Source organism: Panulirus ornatus, chromosome 9 (genome assembly GCF_036320965.1).
Source record: "Panulirus ornatus isolate Po-2019 chromosome 9, ASM3632096v1, whole genome shotgun sequence".
Classification (NCBI taxonomy): domain Eukaryota; kingdom Metazoa; phylum Arthropoda; class Malacostraca; order Decapoda; family Palinuridae; genus Panulirus; species Panulirus ornatus.
In genome coordinates, this window is record NC_092232.1 from 50,934,982 (window position 1) to 50,952,847 (window position 17,866).

Consider the following 17,866-nt stretch of genomic DNA (forward strand, 5'->3'; position numbering starts at 1 on the left):
AGAAATCTCCAATGGTTGGCAACACTGTTGCTCTGGGGGCAGGAATGCTCCCCCCCCCCCCACCTCCCAGTGATGGTTTCCAGCACCAGCCCTGGGGTAAGAAAGCTGCCCCCCCCCCCCTAGTGATGGTCCCCAGTAAGAGCCATTAATATACATTCAAACATACCAATTTTCGTCCTACCAGACAGAGACCTGTCCGTCCATGCGTTCTTCAGCGCACCCAGAACCTTCGCCCCCTCACCCACCCTATGACTCATTTCCACTCCCGATGTTCCATTCGCTACCATGCTCACTCCCAGGTATCTATAATACTTCACATTCGCCAAATTCTCTCCAATCAAACTTACATCTCAACTAACCCTAATAACCTTTGCTTGCATTCACATTTACTCTCAACTTCCTCCTTCCACAAACTCTCACAAACTTAGTCACCAACTTCTACAGTTTCTCACTCGAATCTGCCACTACTGATGTAACATAAATATATATATATATATATATATATATATATATATATATATATATATATATATATATATATATATATATATATATATAATCATTCTAAGCTCTACACGTCTTTTCCCGTCGACCCGACCATGTAAATCTCACCCGAAATCTATTCTCGTATCTATCCACGAAGTACCTATGTCTCTCAGGATGTCATCGGCACGTCTCTCTGTCTCTCAGTGCCTCGCATCTCTCTCTCTCTCTCTCTCTCTCTCTCTCTCTCTCTCTCTCTCTCTCTCTCTCTCTCGTCCGATCAATTCCACCAATACATCAGCTCGCAGCGGGGCGGGCGGCCCCCCCCCTCTCTCTCTTTCTGTCTCCCTCTCTCCCTCTCTCTCTCTCTCTCTCTCTCTCTCTCTCTCTCTCTCTCTCCCCCGGCGCACACACAGTGCAGGTTTATTAATCATCGCAGAGTTGTACTATAATTGGCCGACAACGTCGGGGGGCGGGCGGGCCTTTCCCCCCCCATCCAAAAAAAAAATCCGAAGGGTTATTGGTGGAAATGAAGACTACGATGTAAAGTTGCTTTCATGAAAATGATTTCGAGAGAGAGAGAGAGAGAGAGAGAGAGAGAGAGAGAGAGAGAGAGAGAGAGAGAGAGAGAGAACCTACCCGCTCTCTGCTCTGGTTTGTTGATACCGTTCTGTATCGGTCGGCCAGATATGCATTGCTTGGAGAGTCGCGAATGATATCTCTTTTTTTTACCTCTCCCCCATTTTGGCGGGAGATTACACAGAGATGTGGCATGGAAATTGGGTAATTGAATGTGTGTGTAGATTTCGCGTTGCTAGGTCCAGAGCGGGAGCGGTGCTTAAAAAGATAATTATGTACCGTTAATTGAACTGGCCAGATCATACCGTGGCTAAGGCCAGGATGAAATTGGGGGTTTCTGTGTGCATCACAATAGAGTTTATCTTGATAGAAATTTAAAGGGGTGGTGGTGGAGGGGTAGAGAGAAAGGAAGGGGGGATGGGGCTTGCTCGCTTCACAAGCGAAATGAACGCTTGACAGTTTTACTCGCGTTCTGATATCAAGTGATTAATATACGCGTGTTCTGATATTGATTAATACGAGAAAGTAAGATTAATATCTACTCTACTTTACAACATATATATATCAGTTCGATGATCTACTCCACCTTATCATCTAACCAACCTATCATCTACCCCCCTCATTATCTATCAGTTCAGTGATGTAGTTAAAGGTATCAAACGCCTTTTATAGCATTAATCTATTCTTTTTCTCTCTCTCTTTTTCCAAGTAAATCTTACCTCTCTCTCTCTCTCTCTCTCTCTCTCTCTCTCTCTCTCTCTCTATATATATATATATATATATATATATATATATATATATATATATATATATATATATTTCTATGAGTCCACGGGGAAAATGAAACGCGTTAAGTTCCCAAGTGCACTTTAGTGTAATAATCACATCATCAGGAGAGACACAAGAGAGAAATATAAGTCACTTGATATACATCGAAGAGACGAAGCTAGGACGCCATTTGGTAAACATTTCCCTCTTGTGTCTCCCCTTATGATGTGATTATTACACGAAAGTGCACTTGGGAACTTATCGTGTTTCATTCTCCCCGTGGACTCATAGAAATATCTTAATCACGCACAAAACTGTGATCCTTTCCAATATATATATATATATATATATATATATATATATATATATATATATATATATTATACACAACGATGCGTCCAGTATGTAGATTGATCCTCAGTGCACATCAATCCACTCTGCTTCTTTCCTAAGAGCTGTGAGGGCGGGGAAATGAGGGATCAACCTTCCCCGTGTACACTCCCTCGGTCACTGCAGGCGGGGCGCGCTCTGCTGGCCCAGGACGCAAAACGGCAAGACGTCTGCTGGAACGTAGCGAGACGACAACCTCGTCGTCGCCGCCGCTACGAGCGAACTCGGCACTTCCTCCGGCAGGAGGATGAGAGAGAGAGAGAGAGAGAGAGAGAGAGAGAGAGAGAGAGAGAGAGAGAGAGAGAGAGAGAGAGAGAGCAGAGTAGAGTCTCAGAGGGCAAGCTGGATGAGGGCGGCTCCAACTCGCATCGAGACGAAGCGCCGCAAGTTCGACACGATGGAAGGTTCCTCCTACTGCAGGAACCTTCCTAAGTACCTGGACATACCGCAGGGAATGGCGCGTTTCCATGAGACACTGGCGCATAGTCCTCTCTCCCTCCCTCCCTCCCTTCTACCTTACTTAAACTGCTCATTTGGTGGCTTACAGAGGCCTTCAAACACCCATGGTATGTCGAGGCTGCACCAGCGGGGAGAGGGGGATAAGAGACTGGATTTTCCAGTGGTTGCTGGGGGAGGAGGGATGGAGAAGGAGGAGGAGGAGGAGGAGGAGGAGGAGGAGGAGGAGGAGGAGGAGGGAGAGGAGGGAAGGAGGGAGTTCCAGACGATATCACCCGCGTATTCAAAGGTCCTCCGGTATGGCTTGAAATATTCCCCGCGAGTGACCAGCCAGGGCATCAAGATGCGGGGGCTTCCCCCTCCTGCCGGTGCCTGCACCCTGGTGCACTTCCTTATTCCCCCAGCAGCGGAGCGTAGAGATAAGATAACACTTTGGACTCACCTCAACAAACCACCCACGCCCCTCCCCCAGAAACCCGTGCAGCGACCCAAGTCATTATCATCAGGGTTGAGTGAGGAGGGAGTGAGGAGGGAGTGAGGAGGGAGTGAGGAGGATGGCGCTGCTCTGCTGGCCGTGGCGTGCCAGCCACTCCTCCCCCCTCCACCATTACCACAGAGCTAGTAGTTCTCCAGCCAGCATGTCTGCCGTGACTGACTGTCTGGTCAATGGCTGGTGGCCAGCCCTGGAAGTGTGGGGGGTGGGAGCCGTGAGTGGGCCCCCCCAAATCCCCCAGCCCGTCTTGGAAGGAAAGCTCAGACGCCAGCCAATCTCATTTCATCAAAAGGGAAAGGACTTTTTTCTTCTTCTTCTTTTACTTTAGTGTGTGTTTGATGCCGTACAGCATCTAGAGTTTAGCTTAATGATGGCTGTCGAGCAGCTGATGGCCATCAATGGCCAAGAACAGACGTAAAAACGCACAGAAAAAAATATTGATTTTTAATGTATATTTGACGTATATGGTACTGGCTTTAAGTATAAGTGACGTACATGGCACGGTTCTAAGTATAAGTGAGTGTACGGTATGATTTTTAAGTGTATCTTCAATACCTAACTTCAAGCTTAAGCTTGACTCATGCTTACGAGTGTCGAGCTTCAAGCTGAGGCTTCGCTCATGCCCATGAGTGTGTAGTTTCTAGCTTAGGCTCACGCTCATCGGTTAAGCTTAAAGTTTCAGCTTTTGCACTTATGCTCATCATTGTGTTTGCTCAAAACTTCAACGTTGCATGTTGAAGCTTAAGTTTTGATCATACTCATTAGTGCGTAGCATGAAGCTGAAGCTTAAGCTTTGATCATGCTCATTAGTGCGTAGCTTGAAGCTGAAGCTTAGCTCCCGTTGTCCAGTGTGGACAAACCATGCTGATCCCGCCACTGAACCAAAGCTTCGAACCAGTCCATATCGATAAATAAGGGGGGGGGGTTCTTTTACCATCTCAGGTCACTAATATGGCCACTAATATGGTCACTAATATGTTAAGACGGGGTGTATGGGTGTTAAGACGGGGTGTATGGGTGTTGAGACGGGGTGTATGGGTGTTAAGACTGGGTGTTGAGACGGGGTGTATGTGTGTTAAGACGGGATGTATGGCTCTTAAGACGGGGTGTATGGCTGTTAAGACAGGGTGTCTGGGTGTTGAGACGGGGTGTATGGCTGTTAAGACAGGGTGTCTGGGTGTTGAGAGGGGGTGTATGGCTATTAAGACTGGCTGTCTGGGTGTTGAGACGAGGTGTATGGGTGTTAAGAAGGGGTGTATGAGTGTTGAGACGAGGTGTATGGATGTTAAGAAGGGGTGTATGGCTGTTAAGACAGGGTGTCTGGGTGTTAAGACGGGATGTATGGCTCTTAAGACGGGGTGTATGAGTGTTGAGACGAGGTGTATGGTTGTTTAAGAAGGGGTGTATGGGTGTTAAGACTGGCTGTCTGGGTGTTGAGACGAGGTGTATGGCTATTAAGACTGGCTGTCTGGGTGTTGAGACGAGGTGTATGGGTGTTACGACGGGGTGTACGGGTGTTAGGACGGGGTGTATGGCTGTTAAGAAGGGGTGTATGGCTGTTAAGAAGGGGTGTATGGCTGCTACGAAGGGTTGTATGGCTGTCAAGACGTGGGGAGGGTGTATGGCTGTCAAGACGGGGTGGCACTAGAGGTCGTAATATCACTTGTCTTTCTCATCTCCAGCTCGCCTGAACGAGGTTGGCACCGCACAGCCCGAGCCAGAGTTCGGGGACGACATACAAAATGTGACGGTGGCGTTGGGCAGGGAAGCCATCCTCTCCTGCATCGTCGACAACCTCGGGGAGTACAGGGTGAGTTGGCTGCCACCAACACCTTCCACCACCTTCCACCACCACTGTGTTATGGTAACGTACTTAGGCACGACCTTCCACCTCAACCACCACCACCACTGTGTCATGGTGGTGTACTTAGGCACCATCTTCCACCTCAACCACCACCACCATGCTATGGTAAGGTACTTAGGGTTCGGGCCAGCGAGCGAGGGAAAGGTGAACTAGTGGAGTTGACACCATCGACTTCAACCAAGTCCTCTCGCTCCTCATTACACTGTTCCTGCTATTATGGGATCTTATCTCAGCTCTGTGAAGTAATGGGAATGAGACGGGTTCTTACTGAAGGACTGCTGTGGTTTAGTGGTCAGCATTACTGACCGTGACGATGGCGCGGAGCTCCCAAGGGTCGGGCCGGCATGAGTTCGAATTCTGGCTTCGGCAGTCCATCCGCAGTTCATCCAGCTGTCCATCCTCCTCTTCGAGGCTGGTCGATAAATTGGGACCCTGGCTTAGACTTCGATATATATATATATATATATATATATATATATATATATATATACCTTCTACGACACGCAGGGAATACGTGGGAAGTATTCTTAATCCCCTATCCCCAGGGATCATATATATATATATATATATATATATATATATATATATATAATGGCCTTGATTAGGAAGTTCATATACCCGTGCCATGCCAGCTAACATTCTCTCTCTCTCTCTCTCTCTCTCTCTCTCTCTCTCTCTCTCTCTCTGTGTATGTGCGTATAGCTCTCCTCACTCCCCCCCATGATCAGTAATGAAGGCAGTGATGACCGAGCAGTTCCCCCTGATGCATCACCCCTGACGAATTACTGGTATCATAAGGTCCCTCGACTAACAGTGCGAGATGAGTACATATGACATCACAGTGTTCCTCAAGGGTGTTGTCATATGTATCATACAAAGCACTTTATGAATACTGCAAAGGGAGGTACTGGGTTCTGGTTTCAATATTGTGATTATCATTATCATTAGCGAACGTACAATCATTATTCTTATCTATTATTATTTTCTTTCTTTTCATACTTGATCATTGTTTCCCGCGTTAACGAGGTAGGGTCAAGAGCAGTCGCGGAAAGGCCACATTCGTTCACACTCTGTCTCTAGCTGAAACTACAGCTCCCTATCCACATCCAGGCCCCACAGACCTTTCCATGATTTACCTCGATCGTTTCACATGCCCTGGTACAGTCCACAGACAGCACGTCGACTCCCATACACCACATTGTTCCAATTCACTCTATCCCGTGCATGCCTCTCACCCTCCTGCATGGTCAGGACCCGATCACTCAAAATGTGTTTCACTCCATCCTTCCACCTTCAACTTGGCCTCCTCGTTCGCTCTGTATCCGCCACATCTGACATATATATCCTCTTTGTTAACCTTTCCTCACTCATTCTCTCTAAAAGAGGTGGAAGCAGGGCGCTGAAAACCCTTTCTTTCTTGCATTTTAATTTCAGTTATCACTATTATCATCATTATTACCATTCTCATCATTATTATCATTAGCATTACTATTACTATCATCATCATCATCTTTACCGTCACCATTACTGATACAATCATTATGAATTGTATATTTTTTTCCAATATTTCGCATAATACTATCATATCTCTCGCAATTCTTAATCTACAGACAAAATCACAGTTATGACCATTACGTTAATGATAAGTGTTATCATAACTGTTGCTACTGTTGCCAACAGATTGATCCAAAATACGCTTCACAAACTATTCTACCGTTAACATACGGTATGTGATAACGCAGGCACATATAATGAATGTATAAGTTATTGAAGATGTGGATCAATTTGCGTTTGAATGGAGGATATCTTGCCTGCAGTTCCTCATCAGCAGAAATAAGTCAAAAGAAATATGTGTACTTAAAGATCAGTTGAGTGATCGCCTGGGGTTTAGGCCCGTCAGTGTCAAGAAGCCACATCTACCAACAGAAAAATACTTCAGCACCGTCTTCAGGAGTTGAAGATAATTCTAGACAAATCCTTCAACGCCTTCTTCAGGATTTGATGATAATTCTAGACAAATCCTTCAGCACCGTCTTCAGGAGTTGAGGATAATTCTAGACAAATCCTTCAACACCTTCTTCAGGAGTTGAGGATAATTCTAGACAAATCCTTCAGCACCTTCTTCAGTTGAGGATAATTCTAGACAAATCCTTCAGCACCTTCTTCAGGAGTTGAGGATAATTCTAGACAAATCCTTCAGCACCTTCAGGAGTTGATGATAATTCTAGACAAATCCTTCAACACCTTCTTCAGGAGTTGAGGATAATTCTAGACAAATCCTTCAGCACCTTCTTCAGAAGTTGAGGATAATTCTAGACAAATCCTTCAACACCTTCTTCAGGAGTTGAGGATAATTCTAGACAAATCCTTCAACGCCTTCTTCAGGAGTTGAAGATAATTCTAGACAAATCCTTCAACGCCTTCTTCAGGAGTTGAGGATAATTCTAGACAAATCCTTCAACGCCTTCTTCAGGAGCTGAGGATAATTCTAGACAAATCCTTCAACGCCTTCTTCAGGAGTTGAGGATAATTCTAGACAAATCCTTCAACACCTTCTTCAGGCATTAAGGATAATATTTAAGACCACATACACTCTCACTATACATGTAGCCCAGTCTTATAGACCAGGTCAGTTGGCACAAATGCCAGGGGTCATTAAGGCCGAAAAAAACGTCCTTTATTTTTTTTGGAACTATCAGTCGAGATAACTTGGAAAACACCTTCTTCAGGAGCTCAAGATAATTCCACTTCGCTGCACGTATCGCCCTCTTACAAACCATCAGACTAGAGTACCTAAATGCTCTAGCAAACTAATTCCAGTCGTTGCTATTCCTTGAAAATCTTTCATATACCGAAAAAAAAAAACCAGATTGATCACGAGAGGCACAGACGGGTCGTAAAGAAACTATCTTCTTTAGTTGGAATAGTTTTTCTATAAGGTTTCTCACACGTGAATCATAAAAGGACACAAGGGGAAAAAAAAAAAATACTTCAAAAGCAAGACATCGATTGCGTGTATCCTTCCAGTCTAAGATTCTGGGTGAGAACAGCAGTGAAGTAGAAAATCAAAGAACCTCAGCACCATGGAGGGAAATATCACGCTCTGCTACACTGAGGAAGAGGAGGGACTTTAGAAGTGTTGGTGGGAGAAAGACGTGAGGACCTGGAGTGGTTCGATAATTATTGATATGATCTTTACCGAAGTTGAGAACATTATTTCACCTGCCGACGCTTTTATCCAAGGATGATCTGGCGTTTGAAATGATGCAATGGTAACAGGCTGGCAATACTGCAGAGGTCCAGCAACGTGTAACTGACAATGAACAGAGGAATAGTGATAACACTGATAATGATGATGATAAAAATGATGAAGACAACAACGACAACACTACAACTAGTAATAATACTACTATCACATTTTTCATACATGTTTGCCGTTTCTCGCGTCAGCAAGGTAGCACCAGGCTGCCTCAGTCCCTAGCATACAATCTCTAATAGCCATGTAGAATGCAACCATAGATCCTTCTCCACAACCGGGACCCACAGATCTATTCATGGGTTCCCGCGGCTACTTCGTATGCCCTGGTTCAGTCTGCATACAGCAGGTCACCCTTCTCTTCTTTCAGCCCTTTGCATGCCTCGCACCCTCTTGCACGTTCAGCCTCTTTCACTCCATCCATTCAGTTACTTCTCGGTCTCTCCCTTCTCCTTGTTCCCTCCACTTATCATGACTCCTATACCCTCTCGTCACTCTCTATTCACTCATCCCTTCCATATGTCTGGAAACACTTCAGCACACCCTTTTCGGCACTCTATCAATCGTACTCTGCTTACTACCACATCTCAAACTTGCAACTGCCATTCGTACCTCGATCAACTCATCCCACACCACATATTCCCCTCAAGCATTTCATGTCCAAACACACCCAAGCCTAACCAGATTAAACAGCCATGGTGACATCACGCCTATCTGACGTCGATCCATCGTCACCTGGAACGACTCACCTTCCTTTCGTACCAGCGAACATGCTTCACGGTCTTAACATTAGCTCCTCGCTGCTTCCAGCAGCTCTCCTCCGACACCATATATTCGTAACACCTTCTCCTGGGCATCTCTGTGAACCCCCAACACACGCTTTTCCAGATTCATAAATGCCACATACAAATTCCTCTTTTTTTTCTTGAAGTATTTCTCACAAAATTCCATCAGAGCAGACACCTGGTCCACACATCCTCTGTTACTCCTGAAACCGCATTGCCCCTGCAAGATCCTTTGTTCTGTACATGTCATCAGCCTCTTAGCCACTACCCTTAAATACAGCTTCCCAGGTACAGCAGCTCTATATACCAAGATAGAGGCATTGGAGGAGAGTATTCAGAACATCACCAGCTCTATACACCATTAGAGAGACACTGAGGGACAGTATACAGTGTCACCAGCTCTATATACCATCAGAGAGACACTGAGGGACAGCATACAGTGTCACAAGCTCTATACACCAACAGAGAGACACTGAGGGACAGTATACAGTGTCACCAGCTCTATACACCATCAGAGAGACACTGAGGGACAGCATACAGTGTCACCAGCTCTATATACACCAACAGAGAGACACTGGAAGACGACTCTCTGTATGGAGATCAACTTTAAGAGCTCCTAAATAAATCGTAAGGACTACAGGGGAACTCTGGCATACGTCCGAGTCTACCAGGCTGACCAAGTTCGACTGGAGAGGTGAGTAATTATGAGTATGGGTGAGGAGGGAAAGTGAGTAATCATGAGTAAGGGTGAGATGGGGAAGGTGATTAATTATAAGCAAGAGCGAGAAGGCTAGTGAGTAATTATTTTCAAGGGTGAGGAGGAGAGTAAGTGATTATAATCAAGAGTGATGAGGAAAATGAGTAATTACGAGCGAGGGTGAGGGAAGTGAGTAATCACGAGCAAGGGTGAGGAAAATGAGTAATTACGAGCAGGGGTGAGGGTAGTGAGTGACTTTGTTCAAGCTTGAGGAGGGAAGAAACCAATTATGAGCAAAGATGAGATGGGGTAGGGGGAAGGGGGAGGACGAACTGAGTACATATGATCAAGGTTAAGGAGATGAGTGAGTAATCATAAGCACGGGTTGATATGGAAAGTGAGTAAGAATGGTGAGGACTGAGGCGATTCAAGGTAGTGACAGCGCTTGTGTGAGTTTTAGGAGGGATGAGTGACTCGTAAAACTCATAATATGAGAGAATGAGAGTCGAGTGTGGTGTCTGGGAGATGTACAAGTAGAGCAAGTGTGAGGGAGGTGGATCATGAGTAGATATGCGTAAAGGAGAATGGGAGATTGTGATACCCAGGTGTGTGAGAGAGAGAGATGGTTGGCGGAGTTTTGGGAGCCAGGTGTGGAGCAGAGCCGGGGGCAGCGAGCAGTCAGGTGTGAGGCGGAGGAGGTGTGAATGATGCCACGTAAGAATGAGTCAATTGTTTGCCACAGGTGTGAGGTGAAGACTTTAGTGTCCTAACAAGGGGAGGGGAGACGGAATGAATTGCCTGGGGAGGAGAGAGAGGTGTGTGAGTGTGTGTAGCCATAAGGAGGGGGAAGTGAAGAGTTGATTGTGTCATGGGCAAAGGTATGTAAGGGTGGGGTGAGTGTGTTTGAGAGTTGGTGGCAGGAGAGGGAAGTGGGGGAAAGCGAGTAGTGGCGTGTGGGTCGGGTGTTTTACAACCTCAGTGGCTATGGCAAGGGAGGGTTCAGGGAGTCAGGTGTCGAGGAGGAAGGTCTGGGGAGGCGTGTCCTCAACTGCCTTTATAGTGGGGAGGCGAAGTATAGGTAGGGGAGAGGCAGAGGTCATAAGATCTGATGGTCTATGGACGAAGTAATTTGCTGGAGGACAATATTTCTATCTCTAAACTCCTATTGTACATCAGTGGATAGAGGAGAGTAAGGCAGAAGGCTCCTCCCCACCCACCACTATGGATGGAGACAGGATAGTACAGCAGAAGGCTCCTCCCCACCCACCACTATAGATGGAAACAGGATAGTAAAGCAGGAGGCTCCTCCCCACCCACCAGGCCTTCCAACATACAGTACAGAAAGCATATACTACCAAGGAAAGTCTATAGGAAATAATGCACAGAAAACGTATTCAGGTCTAATTCAACCCTGATAAAGAAAAACTTCAACCATTGTTCTATAAAAAAATATGAAATACGAAAATGTTATACTGTTCTTCATGAACAGAATTACTCATTCAAGATCATTATCAAAATACCTTTGTAGACTTCATCTCAAAATACACCGATGTTCTTCATCCTGATCATACATCTCGTTTTCTGTTACCTCTCCGCTGAAGAAAATGTCGCCCGGGGTCTGTATTACACCTCTTTTAAGTTTTATCTTCACACTATCATTTCTAGTCATTTTATCACCGACGTGGAGACATTATCTTGAGTTTTATTAACGAAATCATTTAACGGTTCTTAAATGCTATTAGACTTCCTTGGAGTAGTTGGGGTAGCGTGTGTGTGTGGGGGAGCTGAGTGGTTAGTAACGAGGATGGGGAGTTGTCGTAGTGTCAGGATGGGGAGGTGAAGCAGTTAGTAAGTGGAGGGCGGGGAGGTGTAGTAGCTGGTAGTAGAAGTGGGGAGGTTAGAGTAGTAAACAGTGAGGCTGGGGAGGTTAGAGTAGTTAACAGTGAAGGTGGGGAGGTTAGAGCAACTGGGAACGTTAGAAGGTAGGGAGGTTAGGGTGAAGAACAGCGAGGGTGGGGAGGTAAAGTAGTTAGCAGGAGAGGTGGGGAGATTATCAGTTAGCAATGAAGGTGGGGAGGATATTACTTACCAATGGAGATGGTGAGGTTATAAAAAGTAGTTAGGGGCGACAGCTGGGGGTGGTTATGAGTGTGGGGAGGTTATTAGAGCGATCAGCAATGGAGCTTGGGAGGTTATCACGGTTATCAATGCTGTTGGGGAGGTTATTATAGCAGTTAGCGGTGGAGGTGGTTAGAATGTTATCAGAACAGCCAGAAATGGAAGTGATACCCCCTTATCATATAGTTACAGGCACCTACACTGCCAAAGAATGAGGTAGAAAACCGCAATGCGTTATGAGAGCCACGGAAGTGACACCTCCCACCTCGCACTCTGGCTCAACGTCTGTGAGTGAAGAGGGTCTGGTCTCGCCGGGCAGACAAGCAAGGGGTGAGAGAGCTACGAGCTTCTGGGTCGTCGAGAGAGTTAAGAATGAAGGGAACATTAACAAGATTGAGTCTCAGGCGATGGTTATGGGTGGGTGGGAAGCGGTGAAGTATTTCGGTCATGTACCCAGACATGGGACATTCTCACTAAGTGCTAAATGGAAGATTTCCTCTCATTAAACTTTAGTTAATTCAGACTGAGTTGAAGTGAACATGGATTATAATGAAGTGAACATGGATTATGGTAAGTTGAAGTGAACATGGATTATAGTGAGTTGAAGTGAACATGGATTATAGTGAGTTGAAGTGAACATGATTTTAGTGAGTTGAAGTGAACGTGGGTTATAGTGACTTGAAGTGAACATGGATTATAGTGAGTTGAAGTGAACATGGATTATAGTGAGTTGAAGTGAACATGGATTATAGTGAGTTGAAGTGAACATAGATTATGGTGAGATGAATTGAACATGGATTATAATGAAATGAACACGGACTCTACTGAGTCAAAGTGAACATGGATTATAATGAGGTGAGCATGGATTATCATTGCGAGTTGAAGTGAACATGGATTACAGTGAGGCGAACATGGACTTCACCGAGTTGAAGTAAACCTGGAATAGACTGAGAGAAGTCATTCACACAAACTATCATCGCTTAACGAGACGATCTCTACGAGAGAGAGAGAGAGAGAGAGAGAGAGAGAGAGAGAGAGAGAGAGAGAGAGAGAGAGAGAGAGAGAGAGAGAGAGAAACCCGGCAGGTGTGACCCGGTCCACTGAAGACGACATAGGCACGTGAATCTTTGAGGCCGTCTTAAGACAAAACTTCGGCCCTCAGGGCGAGATGCGCAATGTGGTCAGTAGTCAGGATATGAGGAGGTAAGAGGAGGAGCATCGTCCACAAAAGGGAAATGTGTGAGGTATATATGATGATGTCCAGGTGTGGTATATGATGATGATGATGTCCAGGTGAGGTATATGATGATGATGATGATGGCCAGGTGAGGTATATGATGATGATGATGTCCAGGTGAGGTATATGATGATGATGATGATGTCCAGGTGAGGTATATGATGATGATGATGATGATGATGTCCAGGTGGGATAAATAACGAAGATGAGACACTACACGGTTGATGGGATAACTGACAAATGACGTGCGCGATCTGAAAATGAACCACAAGTGATGCGGAGTGACCTTAGAATGGAATCGCGTACACGTAGTCATTAAACCTGAGGAGAAAATGGAATCAAGAAGAAGCGAAACCACGACGAGACGAGGCATGGTGGTGAGTAAAGGGATGAGTGAGATTGGTCTAAGTTTTCGTAGGATTTTGTGTTCAACGAGAAGATGAGGTGAAGGAGGAAGAGGTCTCAGATTAACTGAGATTTAACAGACGGACATACACACCTGCAACGTGTTGGATTCACTTATACCATTCCCTTCCCCGGTGGTGGGGATTGTACTAAGTAGATTGCGACTTCGCATTGGCATGAGATCCGAACTGTCATAAACAACATAACCACTTGTCTTTGCAAAGGGGACTGTATCCGGTAGAATACGACTGAGCATTGGCATGAGATCCGAACTGTCATAAACAACATAACCACTTGTCTTTACAAAGGGGACTGTATCCGGTAGAATACGACTGAGCATTGGCATGAGATCCGAACTGTCATAAACAACATAACCACTTGTCTTTGCAAAGGGGACTGTATCCGGTAGAATACGACTGAGCATTGGCATGAGATCCGAAATATCATCGTCCAACAACATAACTACTTATCTTTCCAATGGGGATTGGACAATGTTCTAGAATACGACTTCGCATTGGCATGAGATCCGAACTGTTATAAACAACATAACCACTTGTCTTTGCAAAGGGGATTGTATCCAGTAGAATACAACTGAGCCTTGGCATGAGCTCCGAACTGTATAAACAACATAACCACTTGTCTTTACTAAAGGGGATTGTATCCAGGAGAATACGACTTCGCATTGGCATGAGATCCGAACTGTTATAAACAACATAACCACTTGTCTTTGCAAAGGGGATTGTATCCTGTAGAATACGACTGAACATCAGCATGAGATCCGAACCGTCGCCGTTTAACAATGTAACCATTTATCTTTCTTGACCAGGATTTGGACGTATCAATCTTCTTTCTTTTTCCCCCGAATAAAACAACATTTAAGGGATTGAATCTTCTATGAGGCAGCGACCTTTTAAGTTCGATGAGTTGAGAGAAAGTTGTGCAGGGATGAATGTAAAACTGTCAGACAGATCTCAGAGAAGGTGAACAAATGCTTCTGAGTCTTGGGAAAGTGATATACACCGGGTTAGTCTTTGGTCCAAGATGTGTTCCACGAAGACGACGACACGAACTAAGACATTCGATTTTCATGAAGTCCTTTGCTTTTAAAAGGATAAATACGTCTTGGGGTGTGTTCAGAAGCCGTTCGCCTGCTCGAGGTTACACAGCGAGCGAAAAGTCACCTTTGGCGCGAGGCTGTATCACTGGGCGCACAGTCTCGTTGAAGAACTTCTCACTCCAAAGGAGTCTACCTTCCCCTGCTACTGGAAGGAACGCACGCTTGGGTTGCAGGAGCCTTTCAGAAAGGTCTTGGGTAAAACGCCAGGACTCTCGCGTGGAAAACTGGTCATTGGGGTTAGTTATAAACAGATGAATTTACTACTGGGGGTCATGTGCTCGTATGAATTGAATTTCGCGTTGATTATTCTAAGCTAAAGTTGTTGGAAGATACAAAACTCGATAATGGGAGATGAATTCTCTAAATTTTCGTAAATTCGTAGTACACCGTCGAGCTTCAAGCATTTGTCCCTTTTCCCTTCATGATGCAATTCTTTCTCTTTCAACATCTTTCGGGTCGAATATTGACTGTGAGGCTGCACGTTTCTGGACTGAAGGAGAGGCGTTATGCGAGACAATAAATTCATATGCATTCAAATCCTTTATGAAGAATGTTTACGAATGTCAAATCCGTGGGATTACGTTTCTCTCATATTCAAATAAGGTTGATAATGAAATAAATTCGATAACAGACAATGAACCCAAGTATTTGTTACAATAATGAAGGTCGGTTATTGTATGTTATGGTGCCATTATCACCGTTATGAGGCGTGGAGTGTGGGACGACGTCATGGGAGAGGAGGCGATGGGGAGGAGGGAGACAACTGTGAGTTATGGGGCGTTAGGGAGAATGTCAAGGTAGGGGGTGGGGTTGGGAAGTGTAGGGAAAAGGTTATCATAGGGAAGAGGAGTGTGGTCGTGGCGATAGGGGGTGAGTGGTTAGGGTGTGAGGTGGAGAGAGATGGGATGAATGAGGGAGGTGTGAGAAATGAGGAACTGGTGAGGAGTGTGGTTGTGGCGACAGGGGGTGAGTAGTTAGGATGTGAGGTGGAGAGAGATGGGATGAATGAGGGAGGTATGAGAAATGGGGAATTGTGCTCCAGTGTGGGTGTGAGGACGCTAGGATGCTCGAGGCATTGGGGAAAGGGTATGTGAAAGCATGAGTGGAAATGTGGAAGGAATGTGTGGATCCATATGTGGAAGAGGGGGAGGGTCGTGTGGACTTATATGTGAGAATGGGGAAGGGATGTGTGGGTTCATATGTGGAGGCGAGGGATGTGTTTGAGGCAAATGTAGAGGTGGCTAGGAAGATCTGTGGTCATATGTGGGGTTGGTGTGGAAGATATGTGGTCATATGTAGAGTTGGTGTGGAGACATGATACGTCAAGTATGTGGATAAAGAGACAAGAACAATTGTGTGTGTGTGTGTGTGTGAAGAGGGGAGGAAAATAAGCGTTCAGTCATGTGTGGAAGGGCGATATGACGAGTCAGGTGTGTGAGGAGGAGTGGTAAACAGCCAGGTGTATGTGGCACACGAGGAGTAAACAACCAGGTGTAAGAGTACATACAGTGGGGGGCTGACAATCATCATTATGAGGCGAGTGGCGAAGTGAATAATTTTCTATGAGTGGAGGAGTATGAGGAGGAGGAGGGAGGAGGGGTGAATACTAATGAGTAAAGGGGACAGAGGTTGTGAGTATGTTGTGAGTCAGCAAGGGAGAGAGAGAGAGAGAGAGAGAGAGAGAGAGAGAGAGAGAGAGAGAGAGAGAGAGAGAGAGAGAGCCAGTGGTAGAGAAGGGGACTTGTAGCAGTGGGTCAGAATACCACTGAAGGGGACTTGTAGCAGTGGGTCAGATCACCACTGAAGGGGACTTGTAGCAGTGGGGTTCAGATCACCACTGAAGGTGAACTTGTAGCAGCAGTGGGGGTTTAGATCACCACTAAAGGTGAACTTGTAGCAGCAGTGGGGGTTCAGATCACCACTGAAGGTGAACTTGTACAGTACAGAAAACAGTACAGTACAGAAGCAATGCTCCGTCCCCCCCCCCCCCCAAGCCTCCTTCTTACCTCTGGCGTAAGGAAAGATTCTCGAGACGGAGGAGGAGGGGCGGGAGCAGCCATCTCGCACCGGCTCCCTCGCCTCCTCCTCCTCCTCACTCCTCACCTCTCGCATTAAGAACAGTGGTCGGGACGGAAGGGAAGGCACTGGTTCGTGAGGAAGTGATTCACGTCAGAGATGTAGAGGGTGTTCGTACGACACAGAACACCTGTGGTGTGTGACGGCCCCTTCACCTGACCAATACGATTCGAATCTACTGACTTCAGGAAACGGAGGATTGGATCGTGGTCAAATACGGCTCGGCGATAGATTATACAGGATTCATAGTCACTCTCATGTCACGTATAGAGGAATCACAGTGACTGTCATGTCACGTATAGAGGATTCACAGTGACTGTCATGTCACGTATAGAGGATTCACAGTGACTCTCACGTCACGTATAGAGGACTCACAGTCACTCTCACGTCACCTATAGAGGACCCACAGTCACTCTCATGTCACGCACTTTATTGTCACTAACACATATATAACAGGAAGGAGTAGTGTCGAACTCGCATCACTGAGATGTGAACAGTTATGGAAGACAACAAGGGAAAAGTTTCGTGTCTAATTACGTGTGTACCCGTGAGTTGGCTGCTTGTGTACCCCCCAACCACTAGCAAGATCATACAATACTCGGCAAGCTGCTGCGTCACATGATCATTGTGTGGCCATCGGCATCTCAAGGGTGGGCCGATTTGATACCTGCTTCTTTCCCTACACGTCCAAGCTTTGGAACTCTCAACCTCTTCATGTCTTTCCCGATAAATACAACCTGTCACATTTCAAGAGACAGGTGTTTCACGTCTTTTAAACATTCGTAAATACTTTCCCCTTGTCTTTTCCTTTTTCCGTTCCATAATTCTCGTCTCTATTTCAATTAAGGTCCGGCTTCGACTTGGACTTTTATCCGTGACTGGAGCCTCCAACATAGAAAAAAAAACGAGAAAAAACCCTCGTCAAGCTTATCTTGTATACCAGATAAGCTTGACTGTCTCCCGAACGTAATGTCAAGGTATTGTAGGGCGCCGTGGAGAGATGAGGAATGCCAAAGGGGAGAGAGTAGACCTGTAGAAATGGAGATGGGGGATAAAAAGACTGCAGGAGACTGGGTCATATGAGGTGAGGGGACTGGAGTCGTGGTGTTCGTGTGAGTCAGTGAGTCACACACGACGCCCTC

The 17,866-nt window shown here is 45.8% G+C and overlaps 1 protein-coding gene across 1 annotated transcript in view; it reads left to right on the plus strand.

Moving 5' to 3' along the window:
* LOC139750067 (lachesin-like) overlaps positions 1-17,866 on the plus strand; it is a 305,867-nt gene that overhangs the window by 220,099 nt on the left and 67,902 nt on the right. Inside the window, exon 2 of the mRNA XM_071664402.1 lies at positions 4,852-4,979. Coding sequence (XP_071520503.1) covers positions 4,852-4,979 — 128 coding nt within the window. The remainder of the gene's footprint in view (positions 1-4,851; positions 4,980-17,866) is intronic.